Source organism: Castanea sativa, chromosome 6, assembly GCF_040712315.1.
Source record: "Castanea sativa cultivar Marrone di Chiusa Pesio chromosome 6, ASM4071231v1".
Classification (NCBI taxonomy): Eukaryota; Viridiplantae; Streptophyta; class Magnoliopsida; order Fagales; family Fagaceae; genus Castanea; species Castanea sativa.
The window spans coordinates 53,889,327-53,916,692 of NC_134018.1; the positions used below are offsets into that span (position 1 = coordinate 53,889,327).

The following is a 27,366-nucleotide window of genomic DNA, read 5'->3' on the forward strand; positions in this document are numbered from 1 at the left end:
CATTCTTATGTTCCTGCAATTTTTAGTTACAAGTTCTTTCATTGTCCATATGACCCTATGCTTTCTATTCCTCCATTTAGTTGGTTATCATTCCTTATTTGGATAAATAAAATTCCAAGTAATGTGGTACGAATTCCATCCATATGCACTATTAGATTTATGAGAAGGTAAATCTTCACCTCAAAATGAATCGTCTCCATTTGCATTAAACTTGATAAGAAGAGGATCATTTTCCATCACAATCACACACATCTTCATTTGCTGCTTTGCATTGCACAGAATCAAAAGTTGCTAACAGAATGCCATTCAAAGAAAAGGCAGGAAGAGCCATATACAGCATGTACAGTTGTACACTATAATTAGGGACTTAGATACATAAAAGCAAATTTCTAACAGAAAAGGGAAAGATAAATAAGTAGGTTATAACTTAGATCATCGGTATTTACATCAGACCAGAAAAATGAAGAAAACACGTGCACCTCTCAACAATGTTATCCAAGAGAATCGTCTTGGGTAGCTTCATCATCCTCATCCATTGCATCATCCAGTTTGTGATCCATATCAGCTTGACCACTACCCTCAGTATCTGATACCGATCCACCTTTATCATCAACTCCATTATCATCGTCATTGTCAGTGCAACTCTCAGTATCTGAGTTGGAAGTAGAACCCCGCTTTTCTCTCCCTTGATCATAATCATCATCTATAGCACCGTCAAACTGCTCCTTTAAGTCAGGAGCAACAATTCCAATCATTTCACCAAGTGCTTGACGTTCATGATTCCGTCTTTTGGCAATGGACTCAGAAGAGGGGGTAATTTGACTCTCGGCCACTGGAACATTGGAATCATGTAGAGCCATAGCACCTTCTTCATCGTTGTCTCTGCTTCTTGAATGTTCAGTCCTTCTGGTGGCCATAGCCACAGGAGAGGGGGTACTTTGACTCTCAGCCACCTGCATGTTGGAATCACGTATAGCTACATCACCTTCTTCATCGTCTCTACTTCTTGGAGATTCATTCTCTCCATGGACAGAAGGAGCTGTGCTACAAGCCCAGCTACCTGCAACTTCAGAAGCTAAAAGGTCTGTTGTTCTAATTGTGCCTCCAGCTTCTGTATCTTCCATAGACTTTAAATTTTCAAGGGGATTATTTGATTGAGAGTCATGCCTAGCTTCTGGACAAAGTGTTTGACCTTGCTCATCAGTTTCTTGCACATGGCTTTCATCGTCAATCTGCATTGTATCCTCAGCTAAAGTACTGGACTTGTTCAAATCAATATTTCGTTCACCATCAAATCCAAGGCTTTCAGTTTCAAGAACTTGCTCAGTGCCTATGGCATCTCCCTCCAAAACAGGTGCTGTGCCAACTCCATCAATTTCAGAACCAAAGGCGGCCTTGATGCCATGGTCTGCACTAGTAAAATCTGCCTCTTGGGTATTTTGACATTCTTCTTGGCTTCTGAAATCACAGTCATGCTTCTCAGTAACGCTGGCTTCATCACTAGAAGTTTCAACTTGATTTCTGTCAATACCCTGTGCTGAAGCAGCTGGGCCAGCTTTAGCAGTGCTGTTACCACAGTAACCTGTTGCATCTTTCTGTCTGCCTAAGGTTTCATTTATGACCCCGTACTGTACATTGAGATCGATATCAATTGATGTGTTCTCATAATTCTCCTCATCTTCCAAAGTCCTCTGCATTGCCTTCAGTTGTTCCTGCTGCTTAGCAAAAAGTGCTGAAATTTCCTCGGTAGTGGAATAAAATGCTCGAAGTTGTGTTTCCCTGCATGGACCATATGTCCAAAACCAATCAAGTCACCACTATTTAGGCTACTGCAAATTCAAGCATATTGAAAGACACAAAATTTGGAAAAAAAAAAAATCCATCCCTAGATGAAAATGTATAAAGGCTACCTAGCTCTAAAATGATAAATTTATGCAATTGTAGATTAAGAAACTCTCTCTATTTATCTATTGTTACCCATGTATTTATATCAAATGAAAAGCTGGCAGTAGCAAAATACATGCGTATGGTCCGTTTGGATTGAGGGAGAGGGAAGAGGAGTAGAGTAGAGTAGAATAGATTTGACCCAAAATTAGCCTATTTTTAGCCAACTCTACTCTACTCCCCTTCACTCCCCCCTCCATCCAAACAGGCCCTTAATCTGTGACTTAAGTACAAAATGATCTATAATTGGAATCAGAAAATAACAGACTTGGCAGAACATCAGGAAGGTGTAAATCCCAAAAACACACACGCATGCACAGAGACAATTATTACTATGGGAAATTCAACGTAAGCCCAAAAAAGACAGTAAACAAGTAATTTCATTCTTACCAAACATTAGCTTCACATTGGAAAAAGAAAAGAAAGAACAACTAGTAAAGAATGCAATGAAGCAGAATGACAATTTTAAAGTGAGCTACTGAGCAGCACGGGATTATATAATTCACATACATTTTTAAGTCAAGTACCAGCACACAACTCAAGCTTAAAATAAAACAAATGATGTTGTTTGCAATGGATAGCAACAAGGACCATACTAGAATTTAAGAAGTCCATGCAGACATCATTGATATTATCTTTCTAAACTTAAATATACCTCCCTCCCTCCCTCTTCCCCCCCACCTCTTCTCTCTCTCTCACTCTCTCTCATTAAAGATGAAAATGTCAGCTGTTGAGGTCCTTGGATATCATATGGTACAAAGCCCATAAATTTTATTTTTTATTTTTGATAGAGACTACTTAGTGAAAATAAGCATGAAGTAGCCTAGAGAATTACAAAGCCCATAAATAAAGCTGAAGAGATGTTTTCCCTTTTATTAATATTCTATTTCCAACTTAAGTCACAAATATATAACCCAAGGATATCATTTGATATCCAGCATGCACAGAAAGCACACGACCAGATATTTAGGTAGACTAGAAGCAAGTTCTGAGCCAGGAACTTGCTGAGACTCACACATCCAGTAATGATATAGATGGGAGTGTTAACTTCTAACACAAAATCATAAAATAAAAAAAAACTACCTCCTCATATACCAGCTGGATCAATACATTTACAGTTACCTGCTTGCTCCATGTCTCCCACAATGTTACTTTGAATTAAAAAGCAACATTTTGCATTTCTTTTGACAAAGGAATTAACAAGTACATGTGCCTATCTACCAATATATATCTCAAGCTATTCCAAAATAGGCTTCAGAGACAAGAAAATATTGTCAAAGGGTGAACCAAACACAAGATGAATGCCAGAGCAGTAAAGAACAAGTTCATATGGTTATATTACAGGCTACAGTTTTAATTAGAACTTGTAATAAATTTTAAAATTCTCCAAGGCATTTGCAAATCAATATTTCATCTCGAGATGTTTCCGATTTTCCACTGCTCCAAAAACAAATCAGATTGAAATTTAAACCGTATACCCCAAATCAGACATCTTTTGGTTTCTCTATTACACAAAGGAACTGCCACAAATGTTCTAATTTAAAGGTGCTAAGAAATATTGGCACTTGTTTTGATTTAGAGCAAGTTAACGACACCAACAATGTCTGTCAGAATCAGTTCATAAAATCCACGCAATGGCCCTTCATCATTGGCCAATGGTATTGTAGGAAGGTAAGATTCAAGACTATTCTTTTCACCAAGCTGGCCAATTCAAAGAGGAGAAAGAAAAATGAAGTAATGAAAGCAATAATAAAATATGATATTTAACAAATTAGTTTATGGAAATTAGAAGTACAAGCTTGAGCAATACCACATAACTTATGGGGAAAATTTCATATTATCAGCAAGATTTAATAAAACTTGTGTCATGCACGTAGAACAAAATGCTTTCCAATAGCTGATAATCACAGTGTATCTACAGCTTCAGATCTCTTACCGAAGCATTATCCGTTCTCTGGCACCTTTTAACCTTTGTCTCTCAAAATCAAGATCCCGCAGTGTGGCATTTATCTCTAGTTCAAGGGCAGAAACCTTAGCCCATGCTTCTTCTCGAGCTGACTGCTACCAACAGCAAGAAAAGACTCAGCTTAAAATTAGAATAGTTTCACTAAGATGCCTAAAAAGAAACTTATGCTCAGCTTGCAACCAAAATCATATTTGAAGAATTCAACACAATGCTAAATCCTTCAAATCTGATATTCAAACGTCTCACTGGAGTGGATTAGAAAGAAAGAAAGTAAACTGCAAGAGCCTTAAAAAATCCAGCATCTATACACACACATGCCATATTATTTTTCATAGAAAGATTGAAAAACTTCATATTTGAGAAGTTAACTCTCCTTTTTTTTTTTTTTGTGTGGATAACATAGGGGTTTGAGAAATCGACTCTCACCCTATACCATCACACGCAATAAGCCACAAAGGGCATTAAACCTGGCATCTGTCTGACTTCGCCTTATATGTAATCCACAGTCAGTAAAATTCATGTCATCAATATTAACGCATCATCTTAGTCGATGACATAATTAAAAAACATGGATATCTCGTGTGCAAGGATTTAGGATGGGACAGTGAAAAAATCAAAGATACACCCTAACACTGAGGGTCAAAGAGCTATATATGAAAATGCAGTAACAAGGATTCATATTGAACCAATAGAATATTTTAATGAACAAAAAGAAGTTTCCATTTCTACCTTTTCAATCTCTAGCTCTTTTCTCAATCTTTTCATTTCATGTTCAAGTGTTTCCACTCTCTGCTTCAACATCCCAACAAGCAAAAAGAGCATTAGCTTCAACATCTTCTTTAGGTGAAAAAAACCCCAAAAAGGTAAGGCACGCACTAAAAATAGTATTTAATTTTAACCAAAGTTATTACTTTTCTTCCATTTGCAGAGGCTAACTGCTCTTCACAAACTTTGGTTTCCAGCTGGCGAACGTTATTGTCAGAGATAACCAACTTTTGCCTAGTGTCTTCCTGCAGCAGTCAAGGCAACAAAGAAATAAACCTCTAAAGGTTGAAATAAACTACATGAAATGTGCATTAATGACAATAAGCTCTAGCTCAAATGGCATCTCCTTCCTTTGTAAAAGCAAGTTCAAGTGTGAGTTCATTATTACAAGACCCAATGGTGTGTTGTAATTACCAATAAAAAAAAAGTGCATTAACTAAAAAAAAAAGTGCAACTATACCAGTTTGGACCTCAACGTTTCCACTAGCAAACACCTTTCTCTCTCTGATTCCTGAGAACACAAATGTGGATATATAATTCTGCTATTCTTTTAAAACAAAATATACATATGGAACATCCAGCTTCTTAATTACTACCAAAAAGCATTCAGACCTGAAGTTTATTAATTACTTCTTGCTGCTCTCTTTCTCGTCTTAGGCCTGCATCAGACAATCGTTTTAATTCCTCTTGCGCCTCTGACTGTGCTCTCTGCACTGCTGCTTTTAAGTCTGCTGTAGCCTTTTCTCGTTCTCCTCTTCTCTGGTCACGCTCTTCAATTAATTGTGTCTTGAGCTCGGCTATAGATGCCTTTTGACTACAAACAAGTAATCAGGCAATTCAGATGTTTTTTCCTTAGAATTTTCCGACCATTTTGCTTTTAACCAAAGAGAATCACATGGTCAAAATCATGGTTTTGAAACCCGGACTATTCAAAGAACTAAAAAAGGGAGAGGTTAAAGGTTTTTGAGGTTGGACTAAGGTTCAACTGAGGTCAAGCCATGACATTTTTTTTTTTTAATTCAATTACATAATAAATATAATAGTTTGTGAAAGAAAGACACAACTAGCTAATTTTCCTTAATGGTTAACGTGTCAGACAACATTTAGAGCATGAGAGGGATGGGTTCGAGTCCCCACACCTGCAACTTAAAAAAAAATTTCCAAAACAACATATTCATCTGAACCAGTTTAAAAAACCAGCCGGACCTCTAGTTTGTGGTTGAATCAGCTGGGCCAGTCTGGTTACGAAAACTATGGTGAAAACACCATTCTTCAAAGAGTCGAAACAAGCTCAAGTAACTTCATAAATTAGGTGTTTTTTTTATAATGAGAAATCAAAAAATAAAATATACATATTTTATTGTTTGATTGTTAAGTAAGGAAGTTAATACTCAACCCCCACCTTCTACCTTAACCTTACAACAGGAGGAATCACTGTTTGACCAAAAACTTATTGGCAATTGAAACTTTTTTTTGGGGGGGGAGGAAGAGAGAGAGAGTTGAGGGGACTTTAAAAACCTTAAGACCTGTCTTTTAGGCCTGGGAAGACTAAAAGAGTGGAGTGACTTAGTTCGCTTGGTACCTTTGGACTTCACTTCTATTTGGTTAGATTACTTTAGCTAGGGAAAGTAGCTTTATAATGTTACCATGGAAACAACATATCTAATTTAAAGGAACTCAATATTTAAAGGAAAAGCTTATAATAGCAAAAAAGTGACCATAAAATGTGTCTTACCTCTCCATTATTGCATTTGCTTCTGTACATGACTGTATAGAAGCACTAAGCCTTCGGTTAAGGTCTTCTATAGAATGTTTTTGTTCAGAAGATATTTTATTGACTGAATCCAGCTCTATCTGTTTGACCTCCAACAATTGATTCAATCCATTTAGTTGATCCACGTATGATTTTGCAACAGAATCCTTGAGTTCTTTCATTTCCTTCATAATCAAATGACAATATGTGCTGAGTATTTTTAGAGTCAAGTTAGACATGGGAAAAAAAGAGGTCAAGGTTGGCAGACATTTCCACTAATTAATTTCAATTACTTTTTCTTTTCTTTTCTTTTGGGGGGGGGAGGGGGGGGAGGGGTTATTCCATAGTTAGGGGAGGAAGGATTTGAATCCCAAACATCTCCATTGGAAATGTCAAGAGGTGTCAATTGAGCTCAAGGCTCTTCTTGGCCTAAACTAAGGATTATTTGATAAACAATGACCTCATATGATTCATGCTGTAAGAAAAAACACAAGTTTTTTACTGGAAGAAATTAACATGAGCACAAGCATATGCACTCGCTCACTTGTGACAACTGAACACATCCTAGCACACACATAAGAGAGAGAGTCTCAATCCACCAGCACCACTTACATTTTCATGATGCTGAGCAGACGCACGATTCTCATTGCGCAATGTATCAATTGTAAGGCCCTGACTTTCCAACTGCTTCCTCAGTTCCTGCTTAATGGAATATTTGATGTGAATAAATTATGTAACAAAGACCTTTTATCTAACTCCATAACTTAAGTTATTTCCATAGTCAATCATAACAGTAACCCAAATAAAGATACCTTGTTTGAACGCTGGAGGCTTCGAAAATCATCAAGAGAGATTGGACCCTCAGGAGCACCAATGCCAATACCTTTAAATCTCTTGTTTTCAGAAACAAAATCCTCTGCACAGAAACAAAAAGAAATAAATGAACATATCCTGTAAGTATCATTCAATATATCAAATTCTCTAAAATGTCCAAATTTCAAGCCATCAACTCAAACTAAAACGCAAACAGGCAACATCATACAGAAGACTTGCTTGATCTAATGGGCAAATGAGCATACAATAGCACCAAACTTACAAATTTTCCACCTAAGCCATGGTCATTTCTGACAATTCAACCTACTGATACTGATACTGGAACTGGAACTTAGTTGTCTTGATACAGTGATGTTAATGAAGCATCTACAACTTTTTTAAAAATAAAATAAGAATAGTATTAAGGGAGTATCTACAACAGCAATGCAACAACAACCCAATACTTATTATTTATTAATAAAAGCCACTCATCACCTCTAAACTTAATCATTCTCACTTATCAAGGAATCGCATTTGGATTCATGTCACTTATGCATTTGCCTAATTCCTTCTCTCTTCTCTTTGGTGGATAATCATTGAGGCCCTAATCTCACATAATTCCCATGTAGCATTCTTAAATTGGATAAATTTTATTTTTGTTATTACTTTGGCCCCCTCACTCTTAAAATTCTAGTTCCACCCCTGCTCATCAATAATATACCTGCTTTTCTTTTTGCAGCTGCACCATCTGTCACGGGTGTGGACGCCAGAACTTCTCGATACACAAATGCAAATGCAAGTTCTGTAATAAATTCAAAAAGACAAAATGGTCAATAGCTCTCTAGATTGTCAAAAACAATCACTTGCATACCATAAGAATACTAATTCTAGCACTAACAAAACCCGCAAATTTACTTTGTTCAACCAACCTACGGAATCAGAGACCAATCCTATAGTTTATAAAGGCAATTTAAATAGATCACATTGCCACAGCAAGTGCCCTCTGCCCCAAAAAAATGACTCGGGGGGTTTGAGTAATGTTGCGTATAAACCAAGAAACCACCTCTCCCAGACCTCGCAGAAGATGGATCTTTGCACACTGCCTACTAGCCTTTTAATTTTAAATAGGAAACAATTACCACATCAATAACACTAATCACATATAAGAATATTACCATGCTGAGGAGGAGCAGCAAATGAGATAATGTCTCCGTGATCAACTTTGGCTTCGGCACTATTCTTTCTCAGCTTCTCCCAATTTAGATATGTCCCATTTGTGCTGCAACCAAAACACAAACACACTTAATTAGTCACTAAAACACAAAGAAAGATTTTTTTTTTTTTTTTTTTAAAAAAAAAAATCAACCTTGTATCTTTGAGAAAGACGGAATAGTCGGAATCATCGGCAGTGGCGGAGGCTAATGCGAGCTTCCTTCTATAAATCTTGCAATGATTAGCACTAACCGCATTGGACTCAATCTGGAAACGCGTATCTTCTACTAAACGACCAATGCAATGCTCATCCGCAGTCAATAGCATGTTTATGCTCTGTGATTTTACGATTTACTCTTTGAATTGAAGTAATTAACGAAAATAAAAAATGAAATTGGAATGAATAGGGTTAGAGAGAGAGAGAGAGAGAGAGAGAGAGACCTGGTGGCGCTTACGGGCATTGGTGGAAATAGCGGTGAGGACAGCCCAGACGTTGGGGTCAGAGAACTGGAGGGGTTGGGAGGCGATCTTGGAGGCCACGGAGAGAATGTGGTCCTTCGAGCTCGACGACGTCGACGACGACGTGCCGTTTTTGTTGGTGCTGTTGTTGTTGTTGTTGTTAGGGTTTGGAGGAGAAGCGGAGGCTGAGGGTGAGCCTGACTTTGGAGCACCAATTGCGGTGGCTTGATTGTTATCGTCCACAACGGCAGCCATTTTGACTTTTTTTAAGTACAGTGACTGTGTGTGTGAGTGTGAGAGAGTGAGTGAGGGAAATTTTGGCGGGGGATTTCAACAGCCCTAAACTAATCACCTGTTTTTGTTTTTGATTTTCATGTTTGTGAGTGTGAGATAGGTGGAGGAGGTCGGAGTCGGTAGGGGTTCTTTTGATTTTATGTTGAGCTTGCTTGGGTTTCTCCGGTTGTTTGGGTACGATGAGCGAAAGTAACAGTTTGTGGTATCGCCATGTCACTGTTTTAGCTAACTGCAAATTGGGTCTTATTCCGCTTCAGGAGGTCAACTCTGTTTGTGGGCCTCTAATTTTTATTCATGTGTCAATTATCTCTTCTTCTACATGATTAATTGATTATTATGACTTCTTTTTTTTTCTTTTTGTTATTATTATTTAACTTCTATTCATGTTCTACCCATCTTTCGTATCACTTTTTTTTTTTTTTTTGAGAAAGCATCTTCATATCACATTTTTTTTAGAGAATTATCTTTCATGTCACTTAAAACATTTATCTATAAAATATAACCTATAACCTATATCATTTCATATAATGTACTAGATAATAAAATATGAATCCTACCAAACATGATTGCAATAATTGTCACATTGGTAAGATCTGATTTTAAGAAAGGGTTTATCACTTGCTCCGCAACACTAATTGTCGCATGTAGTTTTGGTGTTGGCGTTTAAGTATATTTTCTCATTTCATCCTCTTCCTCTATATATAGGTGGGTGTGTTTCTCAAAAAAAAAAAAAAAAAAAGGATATCTTCGCACTTCAACAAGTGTTTACACTTTTATTAACTCATGTTTTATTAAGATAATATATTTTATATTAAAGTATGTTACAGGTGGGTTTAATTAACTCAATTGTTGTCATTGAATAAGAAAACTAGGCTTCAAATAAGACTCTAAATTTAAAGATAGTTTTCTTAATTTCACCATTTGCAATTCTTTTTTACGTTTTTTTGTTTTTGTTTTGTTGGATTAAAAAACTCATCATAGTTCACACAAATATTGTGCAATATTCCAGCCTAATCCTGCATATCTGATAATCTGATTGTACAATAGATTCCCATAAAAAAAAAAAAGCTTGTGCAATAGATGAGGTAAACTCAGTAGCAGTAAAATTGTTCCAACAAGATTGGCACTTTGACGAACCCTATAGCAAAAGGTAATTACAAAAATATCAAATGGAAATACTAATAGCAATTGAAGTAAAATGCCAACTTCAAATATTACACTTCCGGAGTTTTCCAAATGCTGCCCCACATAATCAGAGTATTTTATAATTCTCAAAATTCTCTGTCAGTTCATGCATGTTCATTGCTGCGACTGATCATAAGTGTAACACTGCGGTCATGAGTACAAATCCTAAACTTGTTATAACACACTACTAACCAGCAAGTGGATTAGCATGCATTGTCACGCGATTGAGTCTAATCTCTGCCAGCGGTCGATCTCCTGGACCTGTTTGAGTCTACAGAAAACCAAATTCAAATCAGTACTAGTACATTTGATTTTCTTTATTAGGAAATTCAAGAACAGAAAATTTCCTTTAAAGTTAATTACAAGCTACACCAGAATAGAATCAGATTGGGAAGCATGAGATAAGAATTGGTAATAAAGGTAAAACATGAGATAAGGAAGTCACTATCCGTTAAACACAAATTAGAGCGCATAACTACTCATCCAATCAAATCTCAGGAATTTCATAAGTAGCCTTTTGCAAAAAGCTCAGAATAGTACACTTCCAACCAGACGACAAAAAGGTATAATTTGTACTGAAGCACAATAATGTACCTTTTCCATGAGATCAAGGACTTCAAAACCGTGAATCACCTTGCCAAATATAGTGTACAATCCGTTCAAATGTGGCTGCTTTGCATAACTTATGAAGAACTGGCTTCCATTAGTATTGGGGCCACTATTGGCCATTGAAAGTATCCCTCTCGCGTTGTGCTGGAAAATAGAGGAAAAGGGGAAATTTGTGGTACAAAGATCAGAATGAAGCATCTCAAAACCATTCTTACTCAATTAACTGATTAATCATGTCCCCACCCAAAAGTGCGGATATCAAAAGATGGAAAGAACTATAAGGAATACAACTGTTAGACTTTTTTTTCATTGGTAATTATGCACACACCCTATTGGCTCTTGAACACATAGCATCACTCCCACTTTGCTCCCAAAACAAAGTTTCTTTCCAAACTAGTTTGGAGGGAAACTTTTCAAGCTTCTCATATATTTCTTTTTTTAAGTGTGAATTTTAAAAATCTAACCGTTCAATTTCATGTTTCTTATTTTCTTAACATGCATATCAAATTTCGTTTAAATTAGATATTATTTACTATTCAATCATTAACTTATTTTTTATACATAATTTTAGACCACAAAAACTTGAAATTTTAACATTTATTTGATGACATAGCAATTTTTTTTTTTTTTTTCTTGAAATTTTGCAAGCATAAATGATGTAATAAGAACATGTAATAGAATCTACAAAAAGAAATAAAATCTACAAAAAGAAATAAGAGGATACTGTGAGAAGCAGATATCAACTCATACAAAAAAGATCTCAAGAATAAAAATTATAGGCAGCTCAAGTGCTCACACCATTAAAAGTGTACATATTCCTCTCCAAATCATCTAGACAAGGCAAAGAGGAGCTGTATTCCAAATGATACTACTATAAAGATGGCTTAATAAAGTTGGAAGTTTTGGATTAGGTCATGATTATTCTAGGAGAGCTAAAATCTTGATAGGCAGTTTTTAGCTTGGGGCCTACAAAGATGAGAGAAGCAAAGAGGACAAAAGATGAATACCCCAGAAGGCCCAGACCCAAAAGGTAAATTCATAGCCATTAAGAGTAACCCATACATAACCAAATTCACCCTAGCCATTAAGAGCAACCAATACATAACCAAATTCCCTAAGTATTGGGCAGTTGATTTGTCCCCCATATCTTTTTATGATGAATACTATACCACCTCCATCATTATTTTCCATCAAACTAATGGAAAATTTTAATCTTTTAAACAAAATGTGCTTGGACCCACTCATTAGTGACCCCAATACCCTCTAATAACAACACGACCAAGGCACAATGATGGTCCTTCAAATTGTGCATGCATTGATGTTTTTGTGCATGTGATGTGTTTGTTATTGGAGGGTGTTAAGGTCATCAACAATCAACATGTGGGTAGTGATAAATTTTTCAAAACAAAATAAAAAAATTTCCATTAATTTGACAGAAAACTAACAAAGGGATAAAGTGCTCATTATGAAAAGATAAAGGGGGACATTGCAACTGCCGTATTCTTAAAGGGGGAAAGTACAATTGCAATATATATATATATATATATATATATATATATATATATATATATATATATGCAACTGCTTTTCCTTGGACTTGTTGGAAGTTCCTGCTGGTATGGGCTGTGGTGAGCAGGATAGTCCGAGGGTCATAAAAGTTATAGTTAATATTGCATTGAATAAGTCTAAGAGTCAAATAACTTGAAAGTCCCCCGCCTAGTTGAGATATAAAACCACATGGTAGCTATTGCAATAGCACATCACTAGAATAGGTTCCAGCCATAGTTTACAGCATGTGTAAAGATATTACAGTGACAAACGGCAAATTCTAATGGCCTAACTATACTTCTGCATTAGACTAAATTACCTTGAGAGACTCTCTTATCTCATCATTGAACTTCTTGCCCCATATACTCGTACCCCCCTTGCCTGTACCTGTTGGGTCTCCACCTTGAATCATAAAACCTTTTATATTTCGGTGAAATACGGTCCCATCATAATAACCGCTTGCACATAGTGCCAAAAAGTTCTGTATTCAAACAAAATCACTAGAATTATTAACAAGCAAATCACCACTAAAAACAAGGTTAGAAAGATTAATTCATCAACACATATCATGGTGATCCATTACACAGAACTCTAAATTGCCAATCCAAATGCAGTAAGGTAAACCATCAAAACAAATGCATTACCAAAAATAAAAAATAAACAAACAATACACTCAATGTTAATTGGAAGCGAGAGTGCTCAAGTTCTATTTTTCTTTTGGTAGGAACAATGAAACTATATAACACTTCATTCTACAAACAGATTCTCCACTCTGCAAGCCAGATGTCCAGTCAACAATTCAGACAGGCTCTTTCTTGGTTGGGTTTAGCATAATAGTAAGGCTGTTCGCTCTATATTTTTTCAGTGCTACATCCATTAATTTGAAAAATGATCTTAAGACTTCACATCCTTCCTTTGAGTTGTGAGAGCAAAAAGAATTTGTCCTGCTTTAACTACTGTTCTACAAACTGCCAAAGCTACACACAAAAACACCTTTCCAATATGTACGAGAATTTGGTGGGAGAGGAGAGGAAATAGTTATTCTATCCTGCTGTTTTGATAAATAAAGGAGGGAAAGGAGCTTTCCTTTGTTTGGTTGTAGGGTGAAAATGAGAAGAAATTATATAATTGACAAAAAAGAGTTAAGTGAAAATGTTCCTCTTATTTTTATAAAGTTTTAGTGATATGAAGGATAAAAGGGAGAACACAATAATGATCAAACCTTAGTACCAAAATTTTGGGTCAGCTATGGATTCTCAACAGATTAATCATGGTCAGTAACATATATTCTTTTCTACCAATCTATTATATCCGAAGTTGTACCCTCCATTACCTCCTTACTTGAAAAAAAATACATATCTCTTTCCTCCAAGTTGCTCTAATTTTAGTGATATGAAAAATGGACTTTGAAGTGTACTAAACCTCTTCAAATCGCTTCAAATCCTTTATAGCTCTCCCAAAATATATATCCAAACAACAGAATGGATAACTAACTCCATCCAAACATACCCTTTCAGGTCAAAAGAGTAATAATATGAAAGTGATAATGGTAAAGGTGATAAGAAAATACATCATGATATACAACAATTCAACAACATGGTAAAACTGGAAATTATAGCATAACCGAAAGCTTGGGACTGAGTGTGAATCTAAATAAGATTCAATTAAATTTGCTTCAATTGTTTACTGGGGACCATTTTAAAGTTAATTCTAGAAGTATAATATGTTGGGTCTTTTTCTTTTCTTTTCTTTTCTTTTTTTGCAAACAGAGGTTCAACCAAAACTTTCCCGGAAAACAAACAGAAAAGAAAAGTATTTGTCTATGTGGGGCACTGACCTCGGCAGTCTTGGGGACCTCGTCGCAGAAGATCTCGCACTTTATGTCGCCGAGGTTTGTGTGCAGCGTTACTGACTGCAAAACCAAAAACAAAGAAAAAACGTAAATTTATGAACTGAAGGTGTTCGATGAAATTACACAAAGAGAAAAGCTAACCATTGTATTGCGTATCGTGCTTCTTTTCTTGCTTGTTTTGTTTCTTTAGAACGTATTTCTGAAGCGTTTGAGACTTCGAGCTTTCCAAATTGGACGATTTTTTATATTTTGGGCTAAAGTATAAGAAACCTTCTAGAATGTTAGGCTATGTCGGTTGTATTCTATTCTCAGCAAACAAAAGGTGTTCATAGGAAAATTCAAAATTTAAATATCGTCCTCTTTTGGAAAATTAGACCACTACTGAATTTCACATCGATTCAAGAAAGTGCTAGTTACATCTATAAAATTTTGTGATCTAGGATGTTTTGGACTACATGGTTCTATTATGGGTATTTAAATAACGAAAATTGTTGTTTAAACATTACATGTATTTTTACATACTTTTTTACCCATAAAACTTAAACAGAGTTATTAAAAATCTCTTAACAAACAAGCCTTATGTGTTTGATTTTCACTTGTGTATGTCATTCTTTGGGATCATAATTTTGATAGGATTATATTTTAAAGATTTTTAGTGCTCGATTTTTATATTGAAATGGACAGAATCAGTATTAATTGGTATAGACGATATACTAATTAACTCATGTTCAAATCCCTTTTCAAATATGTTAAATTGTCCTTATGCCACTAATAAGTAATAATTTTTAAGTAATTAATCAAATTTGATGGTAATGGTTTTTAATATATTATTACTATTTTTTGGAAGTTTTAAATTAAAATTACATTTTCAAATACTTGTCAATTCAAACCATAAAATGAAACTGCGCTTGTATGTAGTAGTTACATATGTTAAAATAACTGTGCGATGTCATTTTATTTAAGTATTTCCCATTAAATTCTCCAAAAAGAAAAAAGTCTAATTAACGACATCATAATTTGAATTGAAACTTTTTTTTTTCTTTTGTACATTATTTTATTTGAAATTTTAAAAAATATGGGATTTACTTTGAAATGTGATACCTCAAACCATTCATAATTAGAAAGTTTAAATGATAGTCCAATTGTAATGACATAACTTATATTGCCTCATATTTGTGGTTTGAATCTCAGTTCTCCATCTTTCACTATTTACCTAAAAAATTATAGTCCTTATTACAACTTGGCTTGTCATTTTTGGGGTGTATCGGTAGTTAGGTAACACTTTCATCAGGTCGTGACAAAATGACAGGGCAAATTGGTTGGATTGGATCATATTGTGTGTGTGTGTGTGGTGTAGATTAGGTTTCAACAAGTGGTTGGTTGTTCAAAATAAGGAAAAAGTTTAGCTTAAACATGTTTAAAGTTATTTTGCTCCAACATTTTATATGACAATTGAAGATATCATCCAAGTGTATAGTTTTAGTCACATAACTTTTTCAATGAGTCATGTGACTTGTTTAAATAATATTTATTGATAGTTTTATAATTTACCATATAATGAGTTGTAAAAGATAATTTCAAACATATTTGAAACTAATTTGTCAACTTACGCAGCTTTTGGATTTATTATGCAAGGGTCCAGCAGTTTGCATATGCCTTTTGTTAAATACTGATTCATTTAATTACTCCAATCCAGTGAAGTAAGCTAAATCTGTTAAATACTGATTCATTTTACTCAGGATATATTCGACTGATTTAGAGAGTCACTTGGCCACTTCAAGTACCATATTATATTAAATTTTGAATTCTGGATTGTGATAGGATTGTATGCCAATAAATGGCATGTTATTAAGCTTGTTTTTGTGGGTTACGCTTCCCTGTGCTCCTTATATCAATTCACTACGATTCTGCTTCCTTATTCAAGGTGTAGCAGCCCTCTCGGAGTGGGAAATGACACCTTTTGGTCCTTGGGTGCTTGCAGTTGCAACCTTTGCTTCAATGGAGTTATTCCCAGTTGTGTTTTTGCCGACTTCACCTATGTGGGTGGCTGCAATGGCTTTGGGGTGGCTATGGATTGGATTCCTGTTATTTATAGCTGGGGTTGCAGTGGCCATGCGGCTCATTACTTCATTGGCTCTCGTTTCCTTACCAAAAATCAGACACATTCATTTTGAATCAGTTGTTGACCCAAGGATAGGTGAAAGAGCATCAAAAGCAAGCTTCCACCAGGAAAGGCTGGTAAAGGAAATCGGTTACATCAATTTCTTGCTCTCATCATGATCAGAATTCCATTTACATGTTATATTCAATATGTGGTTTGCGATGCAGATGCTATATATAGTCCTTACTTAGTGGTGTCATTGGCAGGGTGGCACTGGATTCTTTAAGTAAAAAGAACCTGCGGAAAGAATAAAAGAATTCTAACACGAAAATTTTCTTCCCGTAAACATATAAGCTGTTTTTGCATCTTCAACTGCTTTACACAAAGAATGAGACAAGATTACACGTAATAGAAGCTATATGTTATTAATCCTCAAGGATCTCTCTGTAATAGAAGCTATATGTTATTCATCCTCAAGGATCTCCCTGTGTACGTGCATGCATGAGGTGCTGCAGTACTTGTAGTTATATCTATGAAAAGGAACTATACCAGCCAACGAAGTATGACAACAGGAGCAGTTAATGTCGCCAGCTAACCCACTTTTCGGTAGTGAAGTGCTCGGTACAATTGGGGCACTATTACCTTGACCATTGAGGGATGCAGCTGCGGCTATTCTCCTCTCAGCAGCAGCTGCTCTCTTTTCCCTCTCAGTGGCCTGAGCCCTTTTCAGTTCCTCCTGATTCAGACACACCCAAAAAAAAAAAAGCAATCAAGATGGTTGTCATTGAGATTGAATAGTCAAAGATGGTGAATGTAGCAGGAGAAGGGAGATAAAGTCAGGTAATATTAGTTTCAAACAAACAATGAACAGTGCACTGCCCCAGCAAGCACCTGCACCTATTAAAAAACCTAAGTAAACAAGAAAGAAAAGCCCTTTTTTATATCATTGTAAAAGCACTAGCATGAGTCCCTAAAATCAAACTCAAAATTTTGCTTTTGAGAAACTTATATATATATATATATATATAAAAGAAAGGGCAATGGGAATTTTCTTCAACGGATATACTACTGAACGTCTTGTATTTATCGTTTTCTATCATTTATAAACATTTTCTGATTACCTATATAATAAAAAAAAAAAGAATAAATTAATGTGAGATAGGGCCTGGTTAACTAGGCAAAAAATATGATGATGATAACAACCACCACAACAACAACAGCAAAAACAATATGATCTATAATTCTAACCTCTTTTGAGATAGGTTGGGAATTTTTGAGACTAGAAGTTGAAGTAGACCCTTGATTCTCTGCAGTTTTTGAAGTATTTTGACTTAGGGCAGCCTGAGCCTGCATATTCACACCAGGATGACATTAGAGACACATGACAATGGAACTAGAGAGGTGTACATTTATTAAGAAAGGAGGAACATTACAAAGTAGTTGTGGTGTGACACACAAATAACCTCAGTTAGCGACATACTTAAGTAGTTTACTAATAAAAGTTTTCTCAACAATACCATTTTTTAAGGACTCGAAAAAAAAAAAAAAAATCATTGTCCCGGCAAACCTTATTAGAATATAGCATCAATCCTTTTTTTTTTTTTTTTTTAATTTTGGTTGGTTCCAAAACATCTTATCCTCATTGTCCTGACAAACCTTAGTAGAATATATCTCTAAAAGAAAGCAAATCAAAGATTCTAATTCCCATGAAAGCTATGATTAGACCAGTCCTCTCTCTCTCTCTCTCTCTCTCCCACCATTTCTCCTTCTCCCCTTCTCTCTTGAATCAGAACCCTATCAAAAGCAATGTGAAAGAGGACAGGATAATCATCTTTTAACAAAATATCACCACACCAAAGATCATGCCAAAACTGAATTCATGTGCCATCTCCTACAAACCCAATAATTTGGAAAGAAGCCCCAAACCTTTTAATATTCTTCCAAAAACTAACACTGATAATCTAATTACTAACTCTATGTGCAATTGTAATTCAAACTATAACTTACAAATGCTAAAATTTAGTTACTGGAAGGTGACTCCACACAGCCACTTCCTTCTTTTTGCTAAAAACTACAATGAAATACAGTACAAAAAGCTACAGAGGAAAACCAAGTGGAATCACATCACATCAAATTTTATACTATTTAATTCCATGTTAAACCTAGATTTAATTCTGATAGGTATAAACAGGAGCATAAATGCTAAAGGCTAATAAATCCCCCATCATAATCTTTTCATAATATATCAGAACAAAAACTGCACACTATGCACCTGAACCTTCTTTTCTTTTGCTTTACGTAATTTCTTCAATTCTTTTGCTCTTGCTTTCCTCTTTGCATCTTTTTCTGCCTGAAAAACCACAAAAGAAGGAAAACCATCGATCTTTCATGTTATGCATTAACTTGAATCGTCATAAAGCTAGATAAAGAAATCACGGTAGAATGCATCACTATTGACAAAGACAGGTTAGTTGACCAAACCATTGAATGCGTAAATAAACATCAGGCAGCAAGTTTATAAGTAAACATCACTGCTAATAAGTTAATGTGTTAATTCATGACACAATTACTTGAACCCCTGGAACCCTACTTTTTTTTTAATGATTTTTTACACAGACCTAAGATTTGTTCTTCATCTGTTTTAAAACTGCACAAACTAATATAGGATATCTATGTTGCTAAATACAACAAGGAACAACCACCAAAATCCCAACTTTGTAGTCTTTTCCTCTGTTTCTATACAGTTCTCAAAAACTTTGGTTAGACAGATATGTGAATTTTTCAAAATATATTTGAGAAATGGCACCCAAGAAATAACTTCAACAAATAACCATGACAATTGATGCATGTAGTGAGAAGTCATTTAACTCTCATTTTAAGCCATTGCACTGAAACATCACAGTTGACAGAATAAAAAAAATTGTGTACCTGCTTAGCAGCTTGAGATTCCTCCATTTCTTTTGTCAATGCACTAGGCACTTTAGCGACATCCCAATCCCACTTATCAAGGTTTGAGGCCATAAACCTTCTAAAAGCATTCCTGACTTCCTTCTCACTTGCCAGCATATATGGGGTGCGTCCTCTTTCATCCTTGCAGCAAGGATCAAGACCCTGTTCTAGGAGTTCCAAAACCTTATGAACATCGCCAGATTGTGCTGCTTCATGCAGAGGAGTTGATCTACCCAGAAGTTCGATCTCACTCTCACTTGATCTAGATAGTTCATCAGATTTTTTGTAACTTGAACAAACATCAGCATTATCCCCAGCACCCAAGTTGTTACCCATGTCTTCTTTGCTGGAGCCTGGGCTGCCATTATTTATCATACTCATACTTGAACCTGAGTCCTCTTTGATGTTTGGTTCCTTCTCATCTAATTCATTGACAACTTGTGTCAATTGATTATATAAACGCTTGGCTTCCTTTAAGGTAGGCCTCCTAACAGTCAATGGAACATTTCGAACAATGCAATGCTGATGGCTAAAATATGGGTTTACCCCATTAAAGAGAAGTTGACGGTTGTTTGACGGAGCATAAATGAAAACGCAAGAGAAAGCATCAAAATAAGGCTTCCAAGCAGCAAGTAATTCTTGAATATCCTGGAATATACATGAAAGAAGAATTAAACAACCTTAGAAGAGATTAAAAACAAAACATATAAGAGCCTAATCTCCTTTATTAGGAGAACCGGGTACAAATCCCCCAACCATTGTTGTAACTATCAAATTATCCAAAAAAACAAAACAAATAATAGATACAAACATGCATTCTAGCAGTTATGTGTCCATGGTTCCAACTTAAACTTCAGCGCTTTACAGCTAAGGCAATAGAATTTAAGTTATCAATTAGAATGGTCATTGAAGTTAAAGATATGTTAGAAGAGTAAATTCACCACAAAGTTTCACAAATTTGAGGTCAAAATAATATTGGGATCATAAAAAAACTATCACTGACACAGATAGAAAATGTATTCTTAAGAGATGTTTATATGCACAATGGAAACTTCTAGCAATGAATTGTTAGTGTCAAGTCATTTGCACTGATAAATATAAAACAGAATACTACAATGCACTTCACTATTATGATAACATCAAAACTCAAACAATTAAGACACAGCTATAGCAAACAAATTTAGCATTGAATACCTTCTTCAAAGCAAGTTCGTTATGTCGACGAAGTGAAGCCCCAGCAGAATGCACACTCTTGCCACTAGCATCTTTTGATGACTGTTTCTTTCCAGATTTGGCCCTTACAACATATCTACATGACAGCAGAGGGGGAAAGATCAACTATCTATTCATCATATTTTTTTTAGGGAGGGAGTACCAATTTCTCCATGTAGACATAAAATGTTTAAACAATTATACACAACAACTATTGTGCAAGCTTTTTTTCCCCCTAGTTGGTAAGTTACACCCACCTTCACTGTCCACCCATTTGTACAGAAGGAGGTGCAAATTAAAGCTCATTGGGAACTAAATAACTTCATTTCCTATTTTAGAGCCTCATTAACTTAAACCAGAACAGAATAAATGAGATAGATTATAATTTTTTATCCTCAATTTGCCAAGAAGTGTCCCACTTTGTTAGTTACCCAAATCAGAGAGTAAACACAAGCAGAAACAACAAACAGCTGTAAAGCCAAATTTTGCCTATAAAAGAAAAAGGTAGTTGCAAGACAACCATATAATGAAAACCAAAATCTAGAGATAGCATTCTAGAAACGCCTTGAGGCTTGCCTCAAGGCCAGGGATGCCTGAAGAAGCCATTATAAGACTCATCCCATGTGTGCATAGAGGAAATAAGCTTCATAGAAGACTCTGATCTAAAGTTAATGTAACATGACACAGATTAAACAATTACAATATTTAGGAGGGAAAGCTTGTTTTAAAGAAAAATTTCCAAAAGGCATGTGGTTTTTAAATCTCAGAGCTTGCCTTGAAGTGTGACTAATGATGATGCCTCGAGAATCAAAGCTAATTTGTAGAGTTCCTCCACAAAGCTTGACATTCAACTTCTGCATGAGCCTCAGATGTCTCATGCACACACTCCGTACAGTAAGGCAAGTCTGACACTGAGATCAGTGTTCTATCCTCCATTTGTGGCAGGGGAGAAGCAAAAAAGCAAAGATGAAAACATTTTTTTATTGGTAAGTTACACACACACAATAGGTGACATCAGTCTCCACCCATTCTAGTGGGAGAAGAAAGTGCCAACCATTTGAGATAAAGGACATTGGTGCAAAGATAAAAACATTAATGAAAATCTTTCTATTACCACTATTTAGTTCATTCAAAGAAGGAAATATTCTAACCTGTGGAATGTTTTGTGAGCAACGACCTTATTACCATCAAAGACGCAGCCAGCAAAGTGCCCACCGCTTGCAAGCAACACAATTCTCAAATGGGTATTATCCCTCAGTTCATGAATCAAACTTTTCAGTCTCTCGATCACTTCATTCTCTCTTAAGCATGGCATGTACCCTCCAATATCTTCTCCTATACCACTTTCATAAGAAATATTTTCAGATTCATTCATAAGTAAACTCTTCCAAACTGAAACTCTCTCTCCCGTATTAAGCTGGATAAATAGTTTTTGCTTAAAGTTTTCATTTGCTCCCTTGGGGCCGACTCCCTTCTCTGCTTCATCCTCTGATCCAGATATACTTGATACATCATAATCTTTGAAAGAGTCAGATGTCAACTCATCAAAGTCTTCCTCCCTCACAATTTTCTTTCCAGCAACGCTAAGCTTCACCTATGGTCACATATAACCAAGTATAGGCCTTGAATAAGCATTCCAAAAGAAAACAAAACTTTAATCAACATATCCTCAATTCCACTGACTTAAAATACTAGGGTTGCATTTGGATTTGAGGATTTCAAATCAAGGAATTTGAAGAACAATCGTTACTATAAATTGCTTGGTATAAATTTAACAAGTGAAGAAGTGAGTTTTAGAAATTGCTCAAAGAAAAACACTAGTGATGTTACGGATTTAAACTGACATCTTACACCTAGTCATTTCAAATCCACATATTAATAAAGCTCAATCCCTTCACAAATTTCTTCAATAAAAATAAATAAATAAAAATTCTATCATTACATACTTTATTCAAGTTATTAAACCACCTATTGAAATCCAAATCCTTTTCTTTCAATTCCTTAATCCAAAGGAACCATAGGTGTTTTTCTTTCTTCAAAAGATTTCAAAAGCATATAAATTAAACATTTTTCTCAAATCATTAGCTGATTTTTTGACTTAGTTCAAAAAATAACAGTTATGAAAGAGCATAAAGGTACTGTTTGTTTTAGCATTAAAATCAAGTCCTTTTGGCTTCCAAAAGCAATGAAAACTCTCTAGAGAAAACAATGGTTAATAAAAATTGGGTTTTTTTTTTTCACAAAATTGAGATTACGCAATACCATATACAATCCAGAACATACCTGACTCAAACAATTAGTCCCAATTCAATTGAAGCGAACCAAAAAAAAAAAAGCAATTAATCAATGAGAAATTTAAAATCCGAGTAATTTAGATAGTTATTACATTGAATCTGTGAATGTCGGACTTGAAGTGTGAGCGCTGGTCTTGGAGGGACTCGAACTCAGCCTTGCAGGTATTGCAGGTCAATCTAGGTGCTACTACGGCGACGTTTTTGGAGGCATTCTCGTCCTTTATAGGGTCGTCTAGGGTTTCGGCGGCGGAGATTTTGGTGTTGTCAAGGGACTCGGAGATTGAAGCTATAGAAGAGTGTAGAGATGAGAGGACGTGGCAGGAATCAAAGAATTGTGGTGGAAGTTCGAAGATAGAGCGGTGTCGTTTCTCTTGCTGATGGTTGTTCGTGTTCCTGTCAGTGGTGGCGGCGGCGGAAAGAGGAACGGTCGCCATGGTCGTCGATTTTTTGGATTCTTTGAGTTTTGTCAAGTTTAGAGGATGTGTACTAAACTAAAAAACTAAAATGACTTTTGTTAGTGGTAATACCGAAATAGTCTTGTTCTTTCTTTTTTTTTTCTTTTTTTAATTGGTAGTCTGATTAACCATTTTCTAAATAAAATATATATATTAATATAAATAAATCCTACAATCACACGACTACCGCGCACCTTTGGTATGGTAGTCATTCCACAAAAATAAATGTTTGGGAGTGCTGGGGCCAGGATTCAAATTTTTAAAAAATAGTGAATTTACATACATATACACTTAGATTAGGTTAGAGTAGAAATTTTATCTTATATAAAAATAATAATAATACTAGAATAACACGTTTTTTTTTAGATAAAAGATATAATAAAATCACATGTAAATCTTAGATTCAATCAGTGTTGTACAGAAACTAATTTGTGTTTTAACTTAACGATAAAAATTAATCATTCTATTTTTCAATGGGTGAATGTAATTTACTTTTTAAGTATTTTGCAAAGTGTATGATCCTAAAAGATGTTTTAACCTAATGATACAAAGTAATTCTCCAATCGATGAATATAATTTACTATTTTACTAGCTTATAATGTATGATCTTACTCTATTTTTCTTTTTTCTTTTTAAAGAATTTAACAAATAAATACTTAAGGAGATATGTAACAGTTTTTATTTTATTTTTATTTTTCTTACATAAAGTGGGTTGAAGGGGGATTTGTACTCTGGTACTCTTTATGGGAGTTTTTTTTTTTTTTTTTTTTTCTTGCAAGAAGTGGGTGGAGAGGGGATTTGTATCCAGGTTATTTTGTGGGAGGATAGGGCAGTGCCACTGAGCCAGAGACATGTAATTGATACTTCACACAAGTTTATTATTCAAATATGAATTTTACCCTTTTCACAAAATCACATAGCTTTTGATGTGCAGAGAATAAAATATGCTGCATATTAGTGTCTACTTTATTATATTTGGTTAAATTTCGTGACTGTTTGTGTGCTTTTTTGTCCAATGAGTCAATTGATGCAACTCTCAAGTTGTTACTATTCAAGTTCATGCTACATCTAGGAAATTACCCCCAAAAAAAAATTGTGGATTCATTTGAACAATAAAATATAATCCTTTCTTGCTCGTTGTTGTCTAGATATTTCTTGTAGCCTTCTGGTTAACTTTCACCAAAACAAAAATTTTAAATTGGAGGATAAAATCGTTCAATAGACATGCAAATTTATTGGGTTTTTTTTTTTTTTTTTTTGAGAAAGAAATTTATTGGGCTTTTGTTTGTCTTAAAACAGTAAATATGTTCAATTAACTAAGTTACTGAATGGTATGTCATGTAGGATATGAGAGAGCAGCTCATTTGCCCAATCCATTCAAAACTTTCGCTATGGGATACATACATCTCGCGGATGATATTTTACATGCTTGTCCAATATATATATTCATGTAGAATCCTGTATTTTCTCAAATATAATTGATCCAACCACTCATCATTGTTTTGTTTTGTCTTTTTTAAATTCCATTCACTATCAATTAAAAAGGTGTAGTCATGCATGGCAGCCACCGCAAGGAGAGTTCTTTAAGCTGAATTTTAATGAAGCCTGTTTTGATAATGGTGCGACTTCGGGCTATGGAGCTGTCATTCGTAATGGGAATGGAGAGGTTATGGCTGCTATATCTGCCAAGGGTGGTGCTGTGAGGGATAGTGAAGAGTTGGAGATGATGGCTTGTCGCAAAACTCTTGAATTTTCTATAAACGCTGGTTTTATGGAGGTGACACTAGAAGGTAATAATGCTCTGGTGATGAAGACAGTTTCACAGGCTCAACCAAATTTCTCTCGGCTGGGATTAATCTATGAAGATATTTGGTGCTTGGCTGTAGGTTTTAAAGCCATCTCAGTTAGTTGTGTTAAGCGTAGTGCCAATAGTATTGCCCATGCTTTGGCAAGATTTGCTAGGTTATCTGATAATGAAATTGTATGGATGGAGGAGGATCCTCCTCCAATAGTGGATGATTTGTATTTGGATTCTAGTCTTTTGAATTAATGAAGGTAAAAAAAAAAAAAGGTGTAGTCATGAGTTTAAATTTGAGATCTTAGATTGAAAAACAATAAATATATTGGTATGGCTTGCACACCAAAAAAAAAAAATTATATATATATATATATATATATAAAATATAATATATATAGAGAGAGAGAGAGACAAAAGAGGCTAAAATTTAGGATTTTGAAAATGATTAATTTACTTTGTTAACCCTATTTGTTGAAATGTTTTCAAAAGTTTCATTTAAGGGTATTTTGGAATAGTTGAAATGTTCATCCCAAATAAGAAAAACCTCTTAAATAATAGTATAGCCATAGGAAATGACCATGAAACTTGATGACCACAAAAATAACCATCGTCTTTAAAGTAAGATGACGATTACAGAATTAATTGAGCATTCAATTCCTTACTATATTCAACCAAAGCAAATAGATAAACCAATCGTTAGAAATGACTTAAATGGTCATAAAGTCAGAAGAGGCATTATAATTGATATAAAAGGTAATCATAAATAAGATGATATAACTACACATTTAAAAAATATAACCGTATCACCGCACTCTTAGTGTAATGGTCACTCCATAAGTATAAGTGTTTGTGGAGTGTAGGGAGGGGGCAAGAGTCGGGTTTCAATCTCCAAGAGAAAGCTTCATGCACATATACACTTATATTAGTTTACTTTGTTGATCATATTGTTGAAATGTTTTCAAAAGTTGCATTTAAGAGTATTTTGGGATAGTCGAAATGTTCATCCCAAACAGGATAAACCTCTACGATAGTAGTATAGTCGTAGGAGATGACCATGGAACTTGATAACCACAAAAATAATGGTCATCCATAAAATAAGATGACGGTTACAAAATAAATTGAGACCAAAGCAAATAGATAAACCAACCGTTGAAAATGACTTAAATGATCATCAAGTCAGAAGAGGCGTTATAATTTCCATAAAGGCATTCATAAATAAAATGATATTACTACATATTTTTAAAATATAACCATGCCACTACGCAACCTTTGCATGATGGTCACTCCACAAATGTTAGAAACTTATGGTTAGAACTCACCCTTGAAAACCTATTTGTTGAAATGTTTTCAAATGTTGCATTTAAGAGTATTTTGGGATAGTCGAAATGTTCATCCCAAACAAGATAAATCTCTAGAATAGATATATAGCCGTAGGAGATGACCATGGAACTTGATGAACACAAAAATAATGGTCGTCCATAAAATAAGATGATGGTTACAAAATTAACTGAGCATTCAATCCTTACCATATTCGACCAAAGCAAATAGATAAACCAACCGTTGGAAATGAATTAAATGGTCATCAAGTCAAAAAAAGGCATTATAATTGCCATAAATAAGATGATATTACTACATATTTTAAAAATATAACCCTGTCAACACGCACCATTGGCATGATGGTCATTCCACAAAAGTTAGGAACCCATGAGCACCCTTAAAAACCTAAAATGTTTTCAAAAGTTGCATTTAAGAGTATTTTGGGATAGTCGAAATGTTCATCCTAGACAAGATAAACCTCTAAAATATTTAGGAAATGACCATGGAACTTGATGACCACCAAAATAATAGTCGTCCATAAAATAAGATGATGGTTACAAAATTAACTGATCATTCAATTTCTTACCATATTCAACCAAAGCAAATAGATAAACCAACCGTTGGAAATGACTTAAATGGCCATCAAGTCAGAAGAGGCGTTATAATTTCCATAATGGCAATCTAAAATAAGATGATATTCCTACATATTTTAAAAATATAACACTATCACTATACACTTTTGGCGTGATGGTCACTTTACAAATGTTAGGAACCTATGGGTAGAACTCCCCCTTGAAAACCTATTGTTGAAATGTTTTCAAAAGTTGCATTTACGAGTAT

At 35.0% G+C, this 27,366-nt stretch overlaps 3 protein-coding genes across 5 annotated transcripts; all 3 read right to left on the reverse strand.

The window, feature by feature from the left end:
* Positions 1 to 278: 278 nt before the first annotated feature.
* On the reverse strand, positions 279 to 9,504 carry LOC142640915 (uncharacterized). 2 transcript variants are annotated; one of them, XM_075815235.1, is made up of 13 exons: positions 8,895 to 9,504; positions 8,608 to 8,789; positions 8,417 to 8,520; positions 7,963 to 8,043; positions 7,241 to 7,344; positions 7,041 to 7,127; positions 6,411 to 6,613; positions 5,288 to 5,489; positions 5,136 to 5,186; positions 4,822 to 4,920; positions 4,640 to 4,699; positions 3,881 to 4,002; positions 279 to 1,779 (listed from the first exon to the last, which is right to left on the reverse strand). In XM_075815235.1, exons 1-13 carry the CDS (start codon positions 9,165 to 9,167, stop codon positions 492 to 494), a joined length of 2,856 nt encoding a protein of 951 aa, XP_075671350.1. In that variant the 5' UTR covers positions 9,168 to 9,504; the 3' UTR covers positions 279 to 491. The 2 variants fall into 2 exon arrangements, with proteins under 2 accessions (XP_075671350.1, XP_075671349.1); XM_075815234.1 differs by having other exon boundaries at positions 3,881 to 4,005; positions 8,895 to 9,394.
* A 750-nt stretch (positions 9,505 to 10,254) lies between these two features.
* LOC142638662 (peptidyl-prolyl cis-trans isomerase CYP18-1) lies at positions 10,255 to 14,720 on the reverse strand. The gene is made up of 5 exons (XM_075812716.1): positions 14,542 to 14,720; positions 14,386 to 14,460; positions 12,868 to 13,029; positions 10,986 to 11,144; positions 10,255 to 10,662 (listed from the first exon to the last, which is right to left on the reverse strand). Exons 1-5 carry the CDS (start codon positions 14,542 to 14,544, stop codon positions 10,579 to 10,581), a joined length of 483 nt encoding a protein of 160 aa, XP_075668831.1. The 5' UTR covers positions 14,545 to 14,720; the 3' UTR covers positions 10,255 to 10,578.
* Positions 14,721 to 16,816: 2,096 nt separating this feature from the next.
* LOC142638867 (uncharacterized) lies at positions 16,817 to 23,446 on the reverse strand. 2 transcript variants are annotated; one of them, XM_075812933.1, is made up of 7 exons: positions 23,049 to 23,446; positions 21,814 to 22,256; positions 20,645 to 20,759; positions 19,430 to 20,098; positions 18,780 to 18,851; positions 17,750 to 17,848; positions 16,817 to 17,237 (listed from the first exon to the last, which is right to left on the reverse strand). In XM_075812933.1, exons 1-7 carry the CDS (start codon positions 23,388 to 23,390, stop codon positions 16,965 to 16,967), a joined length of 2,013 nt encoding a protein of 670 aa, XP_075669048.1. In that variant the 5' UTR covers positions 23,391 to 23,446; the 3' UTR covers positions 16,817 to 16,964. The 2 variants fall into 2 exon arrangements, with proteins under 2 accessions (XP_075669048.1, XP_075669047.1); XM_075812932.1 differs by having other exon boundaries at positions 18,774 to 18,851.
* Between the last annotated feature and the right edge of the window lie 3,920 nt (positions 23,447 to 27,366).